At 35.7% G+C, this 18,773-nt stretch overlaps 1 protein-coding gene and 1 long non-coding RNA gene across 4 annotated transcripts in view; one reads left to right on the top strand and one right to left on the bottom strand.

Moving 5' to 3' along the window:
* The window catches only part of LOC115220846 (DNA topoisomerase 2-binding protein 1-like), a 74,938-nt gene that overhangs the window by 2,553 nt on the left and 53,612 nt on the right, over window positions 1-18,773 (bottom strand). For 2 of the 3 annotated variants that reach the window (XM_029791025.2, XM_036510369.1), the window contains 8 exons: window positions 18,522-18,591; window positions 18,244-18,386; window positions 16,747-16,840; window positions 15,764-15,870; window positions 14,912-15,034; window positions 13,010-13,201; window positions 11,763-11,896; window positions 10,224-11,011 (listed from right to left, as the gene is read on the bottom strand). In XM_029791025.2, coding sequence (XP_029646885.1) covers window positions 10,930-11,011; window positions 11,763-11,896; window positions 13,010-13,201; window positions 14,912-15,034; window positions 15,764-15,870; window positions 16,747-16,840; window positions 18,244-18,386; window positions 18,522-18,591 — 945 coding nt within the window. In that variant the 3' untranslated portion in view covers window positions 10,224-10,929. Of the gene's footprint in view, window positions 1-10,223; window positions 11,012-11,762; window positions 11,897-13,009; window positions 13,202-14,911; window positions 15,035-15,763; window positions 15,871-16,746; window positions 16,841-18,243; window positions 18,387-18,521; window positions 18,592-18,773 lie in introns of those variants that run through there. The other variant, XR_005002627.1, reaches the window with a different exon arrangement.
* LOC118766719 lies at window positions 6,719-18,003 on the top strand. Its single transcript, XR_005002628.1, has 3 exons — window positions 6,719-6,744; window positions 12,989-12,991; window positions 17,862-18,003. It is a non-coding gene; the product is annotated as an uncharacterized LOC118766719 (long non-coding RNA).

Below are 18,773 nucleotides of genomic sequence, written 5' to 3'. Positions count from 1 at the left end.
CTTAAACACTGATTTTCTAAAGGACAATTTTGTTTTTACAATTACACAGGCATTCACTAGCATTTGGTACTCAAGGTTAAAAAAATTCCTACAAGTCCTTTCAAAATTAGGCAGGATTACTATTATTATTATTATTATCATTATCAGTATTAAAACTAAGTGTTAACTGTATTATCAGAGACGGAATTATTTTTACTTAAAGAATAGAAATCTAGTTCGAGAAAATTATCATTAGAGTTAATTTCACAATTCACACTATTGATTCTACTCTTATTTACAGATTTTGAGTTGTGATACTCCCTAATTCTCTATTTGTTATGTACTGCTGTAATCAGAGCCCAGTTTCTGGTGGTTGAATATGAAAATTTTATACTATGGCAATTAAATAATTTCCCATACTTACTTGGAGGTGAGAATCATTTACCTAGTGCAGCTATTATGGTGAATGGTGCATTATACCAGATAATATTCCTTGATTTATTCTTTCTATTATTTTCCTCAAAAATTCTTCCCTACTGATTTCTATTCTCTCATCATGTCAACTAATACTTCTAAAGATCTGTGACTAGCCAAGGACTCCTTCAGTTTACACATGCATTGCATGTCTGTCATTCTATCTATCTATCTATCACCACCACCATCATCACCGTTGTTTTAAAATTCACTTTTTTCCATGCTTGCATGGGTCAGATTTTCTAGTCAGATGCCCTTCTTGTTGCTAACTCTCACCTATTTCCAAGCAAAGTAATATTTCCCAATGGCCCGACATGTTTTCATTGCTATGAAACTGCTTGTACAACAGTGTTGCTCATTTACAACCATCATGTGATAGCAAAACAAGAACATACAAACAATTCCTCACTACACAGACACAACACATATTCGATGGTCTTCTTTTAGTTTCATCTCACAAGGCTTCGGTTGGCCCAGGTCTATAGTAGAAGGTACCCAAGATTTCAGAAATCATGTAACTGGAGAGCGAACTTCTTAGCTACAGCCTTCTGTGTGTATGAGAGATTTCTTTCAGTTTTGAATTACCAAATCCACTCACATGACTTTTGTTAGACCATGGCTATGGTAGATAGTTGCTCAAGGTGTCATGCATTGGTACTGAACCCAGAAGTACATGGCTGGAAAGCAAACGTCTTAACCACACAGCCATGCCTACAGACACATATCTCTATACATATAAAGCTGAAGTTGTCTGTATATGGCAGGTTTGGTAGCCTTCAACTAACACTATCTCCTCCGAGACCCTGCGGCGCAAGTTGACCAAAATTTAGAGTATGATAGAAGGCTTGCTCTTCCTTCCATAGAAGAAAAAATTCAAATCGGACCTTGTTAACATCAAAAATTATTCACATCAAAAAGGTGCTTTTTTTCTATGAAAATCCCTATTTCTTACGCTTTTTTTATTGCTGTGTCGCCATTTTTCAGTGTATTTCAACCAGAAAAATGTACACTTAAAGAGAATAACAAGCTACATAATGCAAAATTTTTACTTTTCAAAAATTCCAATTCTAAATGGTCGAAACAAACCCAAGCAATGCTGGGCGATACTGCTACTATATATATATACATACATGAGAGATAGAATTTTATCTAATGTGATTTTCCTTTGTAAGCTGTAATAGTTAAAATTTGGCAATTATTTCTAGCAGATTGAGTGATCACATAATCTCCTGTGTTAGCTTCTTGTATAGTAACAGTTGTTAAACCCCAGGCCAATTCTGATCCAGCACTTATGATCAACAGAGTTCCAGCAGTGACCACCGCATTGTTAATTTTTCAGACATATCCAGAATTATATTATCCAATGTGTCCCTCCTTCCTTAAATAGAGTAGGATGTGATTTATGGGATATTTGACTGTTATTTCTAGTCAATTGAGTATCATTATTTGTAGCTATGTTATTTAACTTAGATTCGGCAGACCTATACTCAAAGACATTCTACCCATGACCATCTTGTCTTTTATTTCAGATATGGTGTATCTAGGATTATTCTATCTAGCAAATTCTTCCCTTTCGAAAAGTAGGATATTATTTGATAAAGATTTGGTTGCTATTCTTAACAAACACAGAAGTCACCTCATGGTCAGTTTGACCTTGCATAACCCTTAGGTTAGCCATGATCCAGCAGATCTACGACAACTGATGCTTTGTCTGTAATTATCTTGTCTCTTTATTCAGACACAATGTATCTAGGATTACATGGTTTAATGTTATATTTTATATTTATGGATAGAAGCTTGCTTCCCAGCCACACATTTCTGGGTCCAGTCCCACTGCATGGTACCTTGGGCAAGTGTCTTCCACTACAGCCTTGGGCCGACCAAAGACTTACGAGTGAATTTGGTAGGTGGAAACTGAAAGAAGCCTATCATGTATATATGTGTAGGTCTTTGTGACTATGTTTGTTCCCCACCACTTGACAATTGGTGTTGGTGTTTACGCCCCTGTAACTTAGCAGTTCGCCAAAAGACACTGATAAAATAAGTACTGGGGCCAATTTGTTCAACTAAAATTTTTCTAGGTGATGCCCCAAACATGACCACAGTATAATGATTGAAACAAGTAAAAGACAATGAGGTGTTATTTGAATAAAGCCATCCCAAATGCTCTATAGGGTGTAAGGGGTTCAGAGTAAAGGCATCTTTGGCAGGGTGGACATGCATCCACTGGGTCTCACTCACTCCCTAAATCTCTAATGTGCTGGTTCCAATTGCCACACCACCTCAAATGGTGGGCTGAAGCACAAGGAAGGGGTGGTGGGTGGGTGACACTGCACCACTAAGCAGGCAGAGCGGCTACAGCAAGTCAACAATTAGGTGTTCGTGACTTAAGGTGACCCACACTATACTTCGTAGAGCTCAGCTAGCAGTCAATAGGGGCAGCTCCACTTCAAGTCTCTTTCCTAAATTCAAGTCATTGATCTTCAGGTCAGTACTCTGTCCTTGGAAAAAAAACCTCAAGCTATGTAAACAGTTCAAAGCGCAAGAGCATCACAGCATTCCTTTCCTGCTGGAGATAGGAGAGTGACTGCCAACCAATCCTGCTGGTGTACTTTGCTTCATGTGTCACTTGAGGCAGAAGCACTTAAATCTAAGGAGTTCTATATTGGAAAATAGAAGTGATGGTCATGGTTGGAATACCTTCGATCAGGGATAAATGAGTGTCCAGATCCAATGGCAAGATAAATTGAGATGATTAACAAATTGTGGTTTGAGTTTGAAAGTTAAGTCATCTATTCAGTAGCAAGGCTTGACTTGGAATTAAATAAGACAACAAGGTATGCTAGAAATAACAGTCAAATCTGTATTCTGGACCATTAAACAACATATGCATCTTGAATACTTGACCATTACACACACTTATACAAAAGAAAAAAAAGAAAAAAGCAAAATATGAAACATTTCAATAAAGTATCTTTATTTTTATAAAATATTTACGGATTTATTTTGAAAATTTTTTTGCATATTTTATTAATGTTTGGAAGAGAAATGAATTTGGAATAAAATATAAAAAAACAAAGTTAGAATATCTATCAGATTTATACAATGAGAAGTGAAGTATTATAGAGATATCACATTTATACAATGAACAAAACAAAAGCTATAGCCATATCACATATAAGAAAACTAAGGGAATACCAATATCACATTCATACTAAGAATAAAAGGGTAAGAGTTATAGTGATATCACATTGATACCATAAATAAGGAAGAAAAACTCTAGCATTATCACACTTATACCATGAACAAGATGACAAAACCTATAGCAATTTCACATTTACGCCATGATTAAGTCAAAAGCTAAAGAAGTATCACATTTATACAATGAATAAGAGGATAAGAGCTACAGTGATATGACATAACAGAAAGTGTGATATCGATATAGCATCTCATTTACAGAATGAACATAAAGAAAGATAAACATTAATAATAATAATGCTACAAAACAAAAACAACATATTCCCCCAGAATTCAATCTTCAAACATTTAATATTTTTGAGCAGCAACAAGAACAAGAATTGACTGAACAAATACAAGTGCATAATAAATATTAACAAACATTATTCTATATACATGGACGATATTTAAAAGTTTGGTGAAATACATAGAATACAAATGTTCCGTATGAGATATTACGTCTAAAAACATATAATATTCCAGCTAGAATAGTATTTTGGGAATTATAACCATAGTTAAATCTTTAATGATAATAGAAAATATGATATTAAATGACTGGAAATAATAATGCAATAATGGTTTCAAATTTTGGCACAAAGCCAGTAATTTTGAGGAGAGGGACAAAATTGCTTACACAGACCCCAGTGCTCAAATGGTACTTATTTTATCAACCCCAGGAAAAAATTGAAAGGTAAAGTTGACCTCAGTGGGATCTGAACATAAGGAACGGGGATGCTACTAAGCATTTTCAGCAGTGCAGTAATGATTCTACCTGTTCATTGCCTTCATCATAATAATAATCCATTCTACTAGATAGGCACAAGGCCTGATATTTTGAGGGAGGGGGCTAATTGATTACATCGACTCCAGTGTATAACTGGCACTTATTTCATTGACCCCGAAAGGATGAAAAGCAAAGTCAACCTCGGTGGAAATTGAACTCAGAACATAAGGAGAGACAAAATGCTGCTAAGCATTTTACCCAACATGCTAATGACTCTGCCATCTTGCTGCCTTAATAAAAATAATAGTTTGTGATTGAGGCACAAAGGCAGCAATTTGAAGTGGGGAAGGAATTAGTTGATACCCTCAACCCCAGTACTTCACTAATACTTTATTTTATCAACCTCAAAAGGCAGAGCTAACTTCAGCTGCACTTGAACTTAGAACATTAAGAGGTGAAACAAACATTGCAAAGCATTTTGTCTGATGTTCTACCGATTCTGTCAGGTAGCAGAATAAAGTTGTTTAAATTCATCTCAGTGTTTGACTATGACAGTCTCATAGAGAGTAGGAGTTTTATACTCTCACAACTACATGGAAACTGGGGTAACACCTGGCATAATGCATCTGTAGGCTCAACACAAAGTGCAAAAAATGACAAAAAGAAGTATCTGAATGGTACTTTATTCTACCAAGCTCAGAATGACAAACGGCAAAGTTGTCATCAGATGGTCTTATAAAAATAATGGTTTATAATTTAGGCATGAGACATGACATTTTGAGGGGAAGGAATTAGTTGATAACATCAACCCCAATACTTGACTGGTCTGTATTTTATTGTCTACAAGGAAATGAAGAACTAAGATGACTTTGGCAGGATTTGAACTAAGCATCTTGTGATGAGCCAGAACAAACATCACAAGATGCTTTGTCTGGCGCTCAAATGATTTCTGCTAATCCACCACTCTTGTAATAAAAATAATTCTGAGCATACATCAATGTTTTGATACTGACCTATTATCCATTACATTTCAGACAGATTCAGTGTAAGTTGCCAAAGCAGAAATATCGTTATAGCAAATATTCTGCTCAATGTCACAAAATTGCTTGACCATAACCACTTAAGCATGTACGTTAGTGGTTGACAATCTGTGCATCTCTGATCATGAGCAGGAGTAGTGGGAGAGCACCATAGCCAAGTGTTGAGAGGGATTCTTTATGGTTTGAATAAATGTCACAAAAGCAAAGTCATTTTTCATATTTTCTAGGGGTAAGCAAATAGGAAATAACAAGTTGCTACCCAAGGACAAAAATTGTGTTACACAGTGTTATAATTTAATTTGAAGAATATTTTGAAGACTATCTTAATGTCAAAACTGATAAAATTGACACTTGTTGGTCCCTTAGCAGGTATACACATCTATTTCAAATATATACAGAAGCAGTAAATTCTTGTTTATATATCATCATCATCATTTAACATCTGCTTTCCATGTTGGCATAGGTTCAATGGTTTGACAGGAGCTGGCTAGGAAGAAGACTGCACCAAGCTTCAGTGTCTGTTTTGTCATGGTTTTTATGGCTGGATGCCCTTCCTAACACCAACCACCCTGCAGAGTGGACTGAGTGCTTTTTATGTGGCACCAGCAAGAGTTATGTCAATTTTGGCATGATTTTTACAGCTGGATGCCCTTGCAAACACCAACTACTTTACAGTGTGGACTGGATGCTTTTTACATGGCATCAACACTGACAGGATCAGCAAGTAACTAGCAACACAAAGATCCTTTAAGGGGAGGGGGCACTGGAGGAGGTGATCATGTACCAGATGATGAAAGGTTAATGTAACAGAGAGACAGAAACAGGTGTCTGGTGCATGCATAGCTGTGTGATTAAGTAGTTTCCTTTCCAGCCCAGTCACACCACGGCATGGCATTTATTTCCTATTATAGCACCTGGCTGAGCAAAGTCTCATGAGTGGATTTGGTAGATGGAAACTGTGTGGAATTCCAAGATGAAGATATATTTACAAATGGATATGTGTGTGTGAGTGTGTATGCACCTTGTCTTAACATTAAATATAGTTGCAAATTAGTGCCAGCATCATATAAGCAGTGTTGCTCCTTCCCAATCTTCTGAGGAAACGTATCTGGTCATTAGGAATTATTATTACCTTAGTTGGAAACAGGCAACGATTGACGACTGAAAAGGTATCAAGCCATTGAAAGTCTCTTTCAAAAAAAATTTCATCTAATCCATGCAGGTAGAAGTAGATGTTAAAATGATGATGATATATATGTGTGTACGTGTATATATATATATATATATAATGTACTGTTCTGTTATGTGATATGGGTGGAATCAACATAAAAGTACTCCATCCAGTGAGAAAAACATCATTTAATATATGCAGGATTTGAATTTGAGCTACTATTAGTTTCATGCTTCTGAAAACACAGCGGTCAGACATAACTTACCAAGTATTTCCAAGCAACCCTGGATTGTTTGGAAGTAAGTGGCATGCTATACAAGATTGTCTGACCATTGTATTTTCAGAAGCATGAATCTTACAGCAGCTTGAAATTAAATCCTGTACATATTAAATATGTCCAATATATATATATCTATATATGCATACATACATTTGGATCTAAAAAAAAAGGGCACTAAAATGTATACTATAGTTTATTGATTGATTGAATTCTACCTACGTCTTCCTTCCCATTCTTACACTATATACATATATATATATAAAAAAGCATATATGCTGTTTATCTCAACAACAGATGCTATAAATATTATGTTTTGTCACACACGACCACTGACCAATGCACAATGAAGAAACCCTGAGATTTTTCAAAAATAGAATATTTTGGCAGTCATCATCATAAAGAACAGAAAACTCAGAGAAGCAAAGATTTGAATAAATATGTGAAGGTCCATGCATATATTTACAGATACACAAGTATCAATATTCTTACACTTCACACATGGTCATATATTTGTATAAATGGGGAACATTCAATCAAATATGAATTGAAAACGTTAACTATGAATGATTTTTAAAAAAGAAAAAAAAATTCTATACATTCTGGACAATTGTTGCGGTTTCAGAGGTACAATGTCATAAATAGATTGATGGAACCCATTTCGTAACAAAGAATTGTTTTCAAAGTTATATATACATATATAGACAAACATACAAATTTATAAAGACATATTTATATACAGAGAATTAGTGTATAAACATGAAAAGAGATATCCACAGTAATCAAGAGCTCAATTAATAGCTCATTGTTAAATTTGAATATGTTCCCTACACTCACGGAGTGGTTGGCATTAGGAAGGGCATCCAGCTGTAGAAACACTGCCAAATCAGACTAGAGCCTGGTGCAGCCTCCATGGCTTCCAGACCCCGTCCAACCCATGCTAGCATGGAAAATGGACGTTAAATGATGATGATGATATTACAATGCAGTAAATTCAGGACATCATGCTTGGAATGGTCAGTGGCAAGAGAGGAAGAGGCCAACCAAGAAGCCGCTGGCTTGACACCATCAAGAGTGATACCGGAATGGACATAGCCAGTCTGAAAGAAGCTGCCCGGCCCAGGATAGAACTGACTGGAGGACACTGATCCATGGAGTAACCAAGAGTCGACTTCGACTGAGCGGATAGATAGAGATAGAGAAATTCAGGTGGAACAAACTTGCATGTATATACAGAATCAACTAAAATGATAACTGATAGCACCATAGTTAGAATAAATAATCAGAAAAGCACAAATTTCACAAATAGTTCAGACACAAACATACAACACATTACATGGACATATTATAGCCTCTGAACAACAGTAAATGAAGAATAATTTTTTTTCCGAGTCCACTGATGTGTAAAGCTGAATGAAGGCCTGACAGAAAGAAATCTAGGTTTGGATGTAATGTAACCCTGTTTACCACACACTTGACAAACACACATCAAACTCTACACACTTCTAGCATCAGGGTGAACATCAGGTGTTTAGATTCTGAATCACAAAATAATAAAGAATATATATATGTTAATACAGTTCTATATTTAAGAGATGAGGAATTATGTACATTATTTACATTTGATGGATATTTGTCCCCATCTTGTTTGTTGTTAACACAACATTTCGGCAGATATACCATCCAGCCTTCATCAGGTGTCTTGGGGAAATTTCGAATCTGGGTTCTCATTCCTAAGGTATTTTTTGATGTTATTATTATTATTATTACTATTATTATTATTACTATTATTACTATTATTATTATTATTATTCAGGTCACTGCATGGAATCGAACTTGGAATGTTGAGGTTAGTAGCCTGCACTCTTAACCACTACGGCATAGTGGTTAAGAGTGCGGGCTACTAACCCCAAGATTCAGAGTTTGATTCCAGGCAGTGACCTGAATAATAATAATAATAACATAAAAAAATACCTTACAAATGAGAACCCAGGTTCAAAATTTCCCCAAGACACCTGATGAAGGCTGGAGAGTATATCAGCCGAAATGTTGTGTTAACAACAAACAAGATGAGGACAAATATCCATCAAATGTAAATAATGTATATATTTGTTATACTTCAACAAGAGGGGTGACAGTGATTTTGAAGTTTTCACCTATGTCTAATGAAAGTATATGTACACTACACAAAGCATTGAATTCAGTTAAATACTAGATTGTGGGGGTTTTTTTTTGTTATAACTTGACAAAAAAATGCACATTAACATATATACACATACAATATAGAAATACACACACACACATACAGACAGACAGACAGAGTGGTAGGTAAACAAGGCTATGACTACAAATATTAAGATAACAACAACAATCCCCAATATATTTACTAAGCTAAATATTAAGCATTCTTGAAATGCTAGATTTTATTTTCTTGAAAACAATTTTTTAAAACAAACTGCTATTTACACACATTAAAAATATGATTTTGTAGCCATGCAAATTTAGTAATGCCTAAAATAAATAGGAAGTCAATCAAATCCATCTGGTATTATTTGACAGCCACTTATTGTATCAACTACAGAAAAATTTTTTTTTAAATAATCTCAACTCAAAATGTAGAGACATGACTGAATACCACAAGGCATTATGCATGAGGTTCAACCAATTCTTCCATCCAGTCTTATGAATAATAATAATAATGATAGAGTTCTTACTGCAGTACATGACCACAAATTTATGAGTATGGGATACAAAGTCTAGTGAAAATATACCCAGGTATATGACTGGTATTAATCACAATTAAAAAATAAACTTTACATCAACTGTAGTGGGATTTGAACTCAAGATGTAAAGAGAGTAAAGCTCAATGCTAAGTCCTTCAGTAGATCATATCACTATTGTTTCTTTCATTTTACTGCCTTCTTGGGGCAGAATTTCTTATTTACGGACAAGGCCAGCAGTTCTGAGGGGAAGTGGTTAGTCAATACCACTGATCCCAGTATTTGACTGGTACTTTATTTTATCAATTCTGAAAGGATGTATGGCAAAGTTGACCTTGGCTGATTTGAACTCAGAATATACAGAGCAAAAAAAAAAAAAAGTCCTGCAATGCATTTATTCCAACGCTCTAACAATTCAACCAGCCTGTCACCCTTGGGGCAGAAACAATAATAAAAATTGTGGTTTCAGTTTTTGGTACAAAGCCAGTAATTTTTGGAGAGGGTTAGTTGATTCCATTGACTCCAGTATTTAATTAATACTTTATTTTATCAAACCAGAAAGGATGAAAGGTAAAGTTGGCTGTCTCAGAATTTGAACTCAGAATGCAAAGAACCTGAAGAAATGCCACTAAGCACTTTCTCTGGTATGCTAACAGTTCTGTCACCTCGCTGCCTTAGTAATAATAGTTTCAGATTTTGCCACAAGGCCAGCAATTTTAGAGGATGGGTAAATTGATTATATTCACCCCCGTGCCCAACCAGTACTTATTTTATCAACATTGAAAAGATGAAAGGCAAAGTTAAACATTACAGAACATAAAGATGGACAAAATGCCTGTCCAGCATGCTAATGATAATGCCAGCTTGCCTCAGTAATAATAACAATAATTTCTAACATAAGTACAAAGATATAAATATGGGTGAAGGAATACATTGATAAAATCAAACCCCAATACTTGATTGGTCCTTCATTTTATCAAGTTTCCCAATACTTGAGTGGTAATTCATTGTCACTTCCCAGACCACAACTGGTATCAATACCATATTTTATCTGTCTCAGAGGAATGGTAAGGCAAAGCCAACCTTTGGTGATATCCCATAGTCAGCAGGATCAGAAATTTGTAGGAACAGAGTTTAACCACTTAATCTGACATGAGTATATTACGGGGAGAGAAGGAACCCAGAACATGAAGAGACAAACCTAAATACTGTAAAGTCAATTTTAGGGCCTCATTTTACAATTTCTGCCAACTCCCTAACAACATTAACAATATTACTATTATTATCAATAATAATAATAATCATTATCACAGTTTTCGGTTTCGTTTCGCTTCTTCACCAATTATAGTAGTTTTTCTTTTTCTCATTCCGGAATCTGGAAGATTCAAGCTTAAATGAAAAAAAAAAAATCAATATTAATATCAATGAATCAATATCTGTTGGCAACCTATTACATTAACTATACAAGTGCTAGCTCTGCTTACAATGGTGAAATACACGCATACATACACACATCACTTTGCATATAACACACACACACATATAGGAAGCACTCCGTTGGTTATGACGATGAGGGTTCCGGTTGATCCGATCAAAGGAACAGCCTGCTCGTGAAATTAACGTGTAAGTGGCTGAGCACTCCACAGACACGTGTACCCTTAACGTAGTTCTCGGGGATATTCAGCGTGACACAGGCCGGCCCTTTGAAATACAGGTACAACAGAAACAGGAAGTAAGAGTGAGAGAAAGTTGTGGTGAAAGAGTACAGCAGGGATCACCACCATCCTTGCCGGAGCCTCGTGGAGCTTTAGATGTTTTCGCTCAATAAACACTCACAACGCCTGGTCTGGGAATCGAAACCGCGATCCTACGACCGCGAGTCTGCTGCCCTAACCACTGGGCCATTGCGCCTCCATATATATACATCTAGGTAAACCTGGATGTTGAGCAGTAGGACCTCAGATGTTCTACCTTTACTATCCTCAGCTCTCACTTCATTTCATGGTCCTCTTTGATATTTGTACAAGTAGTGAGGAGGCACATGACTTAGTGGTTAGGGTATTCAGCTCATGATCGTAAGGTTGTGAGTTTGATACCTGGCAGTACATTGTGCATGCAAAAGGTTAAAAGCTATATTTACCTGGCCCTTAAAGCAATGACTTCAGGAGGACAAAATTCATCAGGTGACTGTAGTACTTCATTTGAAAGGTAAGCAGCAATATAATCAGGACGGAGACAAAGTACATTGTTTCGCAATAAGGTTTCTAAGTCACTCTGTGAAGATAAACAACAGATATACGTTAGAATACGACACACACACTCTCCCTCTCTCTGTATATATATGAAATCTTAAAAGGTGTACTGTGTAGTGTTTACTTAGTATATATTGGGTGGTATATTTGAATCCATAGGTTATATTTTCTGTGGTAAATCCTACAAAACTAAGACCCAATAATGTGAGTTACACCATCCAATGTGAATGTGTGTGTATAAATGGATGCAGGCATAGCTGTATGGTTGAGAAATCTGCTTCCCAACCATGTGGTCTCAGATGTAGTGGTACTTTAGGCAAGTGTCTTCTACTATAGCCCATGGCCAACCAAAACTTTGTGAATGGATGTGGTAGACAAACTGAAAGAAGTGTGTCATGTGTATGTGTGAACCCTTGTTCTGACATTATATGATGGTTGTAAACAGGGCTGTGGGAGTCGGAGTCAGTAAAATAGACCACAATCACTTACTTACATAGAGGAGTCGGAGTCGAAATTTTTTGTTTTGACTTCACAGCCCTGGTTGTAAACAAGCTTTAACATCATACAAGCAATGTTGTTTCTTGCTGGCCTTCCACGTAAAATGGCAGGCAATGGTGAAATATTACTTTACCTGGAAGCAGGTAGAATATTTGGGATTAGAAAATCTACCCCAACAAAGTCCACCTGATTCATGCTTGCACAGTAAAGTGGACATTAAATGACAATGATGATGATGATATATTGATAAAAACTAACTGAGAGAAATAACTCAGAGTGACTGGTGGTATGAACTTGAACAACTATCATGAATATCGGCAGAATTTGAACTCAGAACATAAAAACAAACGAAATACCTCTAAGCATTTTGCCTGGTGTGCTCACAATTCTGCCAGCTTGCCACCTTATGCATTCTCAATATTATATGAGAACGTCTGTCCATGGAGGAATATTACTTTGCTTGGAAACAAGTGTGGGTTGGCAACAGGAAGGGCTGCTGCCAACCCATGCTAGCACGGAAAACGGACGTTAAACAATGATGATGATGATGATGATGATGATGATATATACCCATAAACATATAGAACAAGCTCCTTTTCAACTAAATAGAAATGAGAAGGTAGGCAGCTTTACTTACAGTAGTGAGATCAGCTCTGGTGATATCTATAAGGGCATGTGTTGCTGAAATTGGTTTGGTAAATGGTGGCTTAGCAGACAAAACCTTGGCACCACCGGCCTTCAAAAGGCGTTCAAAGTTGCTTTCTTTCTTTTTACAAGTGCACAAAATAACAGACCAATCATAAAATGCACCTTGGCATTTTGGGCTTTGCTAGAAAAAAAAAAAAAAAGGAAACAAAAATTATTATAAATTGAGAATACATAATAATGAAAGTAATGATTTCTATCATTTTCATAATAATAAACCAAGCCCTGATATATGATATATATATGTAGTAACAGAGTGATTGAAAGAAAACTATTAAAGTAATGGAATATACTCCCCACTTTTTTTCTCACTCTTCCTTCCTACCACTCCCTCTATCTTCTACTGACCTCTGCTTATCTCTTTTTCACATTCCATTTTTCTTATGCTTTGCTCTGCTTTCTTTGCTCCATTTAACACATAACTTTCTACAAACTTTTCAGCTTCTGTCTCTTGTTTTCACATTTACTTCCATCCATCAGCCTAAATTATATCTTCACTGAGTTTCCATGCCACATACACAGAACACATATTGCCAAAGGCACATCACATGAAGAAATTTCAACAATGGGATGACCCATACATCAACAAGGGAAACATAAAAGTTGCATGCACAAAGTGTACTTGGGAGAAACAAGGCACTGAATTTGAGGAACGATCCAAATAATTGAGATACCTGTCAGAGTTACAAGGAGCAGGCTATACCAATGAAACAGAAAAAAAAAAACAGTTTCCCAACTTTCCAAAATATGCAAGTACATTGAGTATCAGAATTTGAAGCACAACAGCTGCAGCTGATTTCACTCTTTGAAGTTCAAGAAGATCAGACTGCTGTACCATCTCCTACTAAAAATGTTCTCACTTAGCTCTAAATGATAAAAAAAAAATGAATGGATTAAAGGTCCTAATGAAAGCACTCCACTGTAAAAAGCAAGTGATAGCACACTATGCCTGAAGCAACTAGACCTCCAAATTGGCCAGAGAGAGGGAGTATTCCAGTACATAATCCCTTAGTTACTGAAAATTAAAAGGTACTTAAAATATTGTATTATCATTATATTGTTGTTTAGCTCCAAATCAACTCTGATCTAAACCTATGATGAAGATTTTCAAGCCATGACAATCTTGTCCTTTAATCAGATAAAGTATATCAACGGTTGCACTATCTAATATGTCCTCCCTTGCTGTTGTTTTGTACAGGTCTATCCTGATCTAGCAGACCTATCATCAACTGTATCTATCTGGTCCTTTATTTAGACATAGTGTCTCTAGGACTACATTACCTAATGTGTCCTTTCTTGCTGTTGTTTAACACTAAGTAAGCCATGTTCCAATGAAGCTATGACGACACTATTTTTATTCAGACAGACTCTAATCTCACATTACCAGGCACAAAGCCACCTCCTCCAGTACCCTACCGTCTCAAAGGATCTTTGCCTTGCAAGTTACTTGGTGACCTTGCTGGTGCTGGTGCCACATAAAAAGTACCCACTCCACATTGTAAAGTGGTTGGCGTTAGAAAGGGCATCCAGTCGTAAAAACCACACCAAAATGGAGAGTGGAACTTGGTGCAGTTCTCTGGCTTACCAGCACCTGTCAAACCATCCAACCCAAGCTAGCATGGAAAAAGGATGCTAAATGATGATGATAACAACAGTCTAAGGTGTTCCTTTTTAAGGACAAATTATATGTGTAGTTTTAGGGACACTTAACTGTCCTTTCTAGCAAGTCTAGCAACCACACAGAGGCTCTGTTGTCAACCCGGACTCAGTATAACTGTTCAAACACATTAGTGAGCAACCAAGCAAACCAAATAATCATTAATATACTACTTACCTTCTTTAGTTCCTGTATTTTGAGACGCCACCTTTGTGCTGAAGCTGCTAATGTTTTCATAACAGAGTTGGCTGAGGCTAAGACGCTTTCTGTGGATACACTGCCCCATTCGTGTTTAGCTTCCTGGTGATAAAAGAACATTATGTGAGAATGTATACTCTCACATATACCCATGTTTAATACATCAATATTGCCTCTATGCGAGATTCATGTTTCTAGTGGCTTTTACACCCTCTGTTACATACTGTGTTGTGCTCCCAAAGAAGGAACAAAAGTAACTCACAATTGGTGTTTCACCCATAGAACCGATATTCAAATAAAAATACATTGACTCTACTTTATAATATGTACTGAGTACATTACTGGATAGTAATGTACTCAATAAAATATTTCACACACACACACACACAGTCTTTTTATTATTGAAAGTGAAACTGAAATGTTCGTTTTGCAACTCATATCCACTGTATATATTGAGCACTCCATTCTCATTCACTCCCAGGGTCAGAAGGGAGTGTTAAACCAGGTAATAAATACCCAAGAACAAGGATAACCCCTCCAACCAACCTCCACACTGTTTCCACCCAGCAAATTACAATTTGGTTGACCCAAATGACACACGGCAAGATTGAACCTGAAACCAAATTATTGCAAAGTGAACTTCCTAAACACAGTCATACCTTACAGCATGGACAAAATAAACACCAGTGATAGATTAGGTTTGATTCAATTCACTATATCTGTTTTCTGTGAAAATTGTTCTGGCACCTAGTCACAGGAAATTTCACACAAAAAATAGGAAGGTATGAAACTTTGTTTATAAGGCCACAAGACAGAAATATAACCACAAACCTGAACAAACTTCTTGGCTCTTCGGCAATCTTCAAAGTAAGATTTATGAAGTATCCACTTCCCTGATGCCATGCAAGCCAAGAATTTTTCATTTCTGGTTGGACATCCTAAAGATAATGAAATTCAGAAATTTTAATAAATAAAATAAAATTTCAGCTTGTGAAAAATTTAGTTAATTTTAGCAGATTTGAAAAAAGATGATCTTAATTCTTAGTGGTTTAGCCAAAATATACAACACAGTTGCTATAAATACATTTAACATGAGCTGTAAAGTTTAACCCTTTAGCATTTGAACCGGTCACCTCTGGCCAAAATGTTCTACCTGTTTATCTTCAAACTGACCAGATCCAGCCTCTCATACTTACCCTACAATATTATTCTAAAAATAAACAATCTTGTCATTGAAATCTCAAAGCTAAATCAATGTGAATAAATAAGCATTACATTACATTTGACAGAGAAATCTGAAAGCTAACAGGTTAAACAAACTGTAATAGCTACTATTAGGATATAGTGGAAGGTGTACTGTAGAATTTAGTGCAAAGGCAGGTTTTAAAATTTGACAATATATCACAGTTGCTATAACCACGAGAGGGAACAGACATGATTTTGAAGATATTTCATACTACAAAATTCTTTTCTACTCTAGGCAGAAGGCCAGAAAATTTGGGGGAGGGGCCAAGTAGATTAGATCAACCCCAGTACACAACTGGTACTTAATTATCAACCCCGAAAGGTTGAAAGGCAAAGTTGACCTTGGCAGAATTTGAACTCAGAATGTAAAGACAGACAAAATACCGCTAAGCATTTCGCCCAGCATGCTAACGTTTCTGCCAGCTCACCACCTTATATTTGCTACAATATTATGGAACATCTGATGTGAATCACACATTAATAACATGTCACAGTTGCTATAAGAACATGTTGTTCAAAGAATATGAAAGTATCAAAACTATTTACAGAGAATTAAGACTGAGACTTACCAATAACAAGATGTGTACAAGATTCATGATAGATCTGTCCTTCTATGACAGTTCCTCCAAGTTCCTCAATCAAAGCACCATAATCCACTCGTTCCTGGCAATAAATGACACATACAATAATATAATCTTATAAAAATCTACTCTGTTAGATACTTTATTTTTCATTTTAGAATTGCCATTACCCCATTATTTTTTATCCATCATAACTTGCACTCCATCTGATGTTAAAATTGCCAGCCTTATATATATATATATATATATATATATATATATATATATATATATATATATACTAGTGGCCCAGTCTGAATGTTGCTCAAACGTATTCATAAGGCACATATTGGCATCTATTGTAATGCCCATTTTCCTTACAATAAAAGTTCTTGAAAGGTATTTCAATATTGCCTAACATAATTTAAAGGTGGTTACAGCTCTGTCTCACTTGTTTTATGCTCCCTATCCCCCTTTCTATTTGTTGCATGTATTTTTTTTCTCTGGAGAGAAAAAGAGGCAGAGGCAGTGAGAGAGAGGAGAGAGAGAGAGACATGTACAACCAGAGAGAGGAAGATAGTGAGAGATAGAAACATATAAACAGAGAGAAAGCAGAGGTCTGGCAGTGACTTCAAAGGAATAAATGTAATGTATAAACGTAGAGAAAGTTGGAGGTAGATTGAGTGACAGGTGGAGTATTTTTTTCACTCTGTAAAAAGCATAACGGTGAAATAGACAGTATGTAGATGGCTAGAAATAGGAGCCAATACACCCCCACACCTCATTCTGTTTTCAGAAAATAAGTTATCTGCAGAATGGTCAAATTAATTTCAATGATGAAAAACCTGAAATTATCAATTTTATTTAGTATTTTCAGCAGTCAACATACAAACTTGGCTTTCTATAAGGATATATATATATATATATTTATATTTGTAATCCTGAAACTGTAATGATAATTTGGAGGCTTGACTGATAAATGATAGGCCACGAATGAGCCATCTTTGCATTGCCTATCTATCCATAAGTTTTTATTGTCGTCTGTTGCGTTCTTATTCCATTTTTTGAATTTATATATACATATAGCGATGTATGTACACTTTTTGCTCACCATGTAAGTATAGGTTTGAAGCTGATGTACAGGTATTACATAGAAGAAATGAGGTACTCAGAAATCTGGATGGTTTTATATTTACAGATATTTATTAGTATGTTACATGTTTTTATAAATCATATATTATATATTAGCACTTTCGTCCATTCTAATGGAGTCTTCAATTTGAAGACTCCACAAGAAGGGATGAAAGCGCTAATATATGATATATGATTTATAAAAACATGTAACATACTAATAAATATCTGTAAATATAAAACCATCCAGATTTCTGAGTACCTCATTTCTTCTAATATATATATTTGTATATATGTATGTATGTAAATCCCTTACTAGCATCATATTGAGCCTGGGACAGTTTCAAAATAAATAGTAAATTACAAAATACTCACAGAGGGAGATATTCCAGATAATAAAAAGCATGGTGATTCAACCATTGTTCCAGTAGTGGCATTATCCTGGGTGTCGTCATCAGACAGAAACTCTATTGGTTGAGGGGCAGCAACAGTTTCTAATTTCTTAGACAGTGGTAAAACTGCAACAAATGAAATAAGAGTTTTGAAGAACGAAACCAATTTGTTGAAGAACTTGTGAATGTTTTAGCTGATGTATTTAAGAGAAGACAATAAAGAGAAACAGGAGCTCCCAAAATATATAAGGAAGTATTTACCAATGGAAGGTTGTTCTGGGGTGGATGTTCTGGAGGAGATTTTCTTCCCACCATCATTTAACTCTCCATTCTGTAAAAGAGAGGGTTACAAGGAATTGAAATCTAATATATATCTCAAAACAGTTGTTGTTGTTGATAATATTGAAGTTTATGGTTGAAAAGTTTATTAAGGTCAAGGTTAGATTCAGGATTATTGACATAATTAGAATTAGAGCTCGAGATAGGGTTAAACTAAACACACACACACACACA

The sequence above is a fragment of the Octopus sinensis genome, linkage group LG17 (genome assembly GCF_006345805.1).
Source record: "Octopus sinensis linkage group LG17, ASM634580v1, whole genome shotgun sequence".
NCBI classification, from domain to species: domain Eukaryota; kingdom Metazoa; phylum Mollusca; class Cephalopoda; order Octopoda; family Octopodidae; genus Octopus; species Octopus sinensis.
This window is presented reverse-complemented; position numbering and strand designations above follow the sequence as displayed.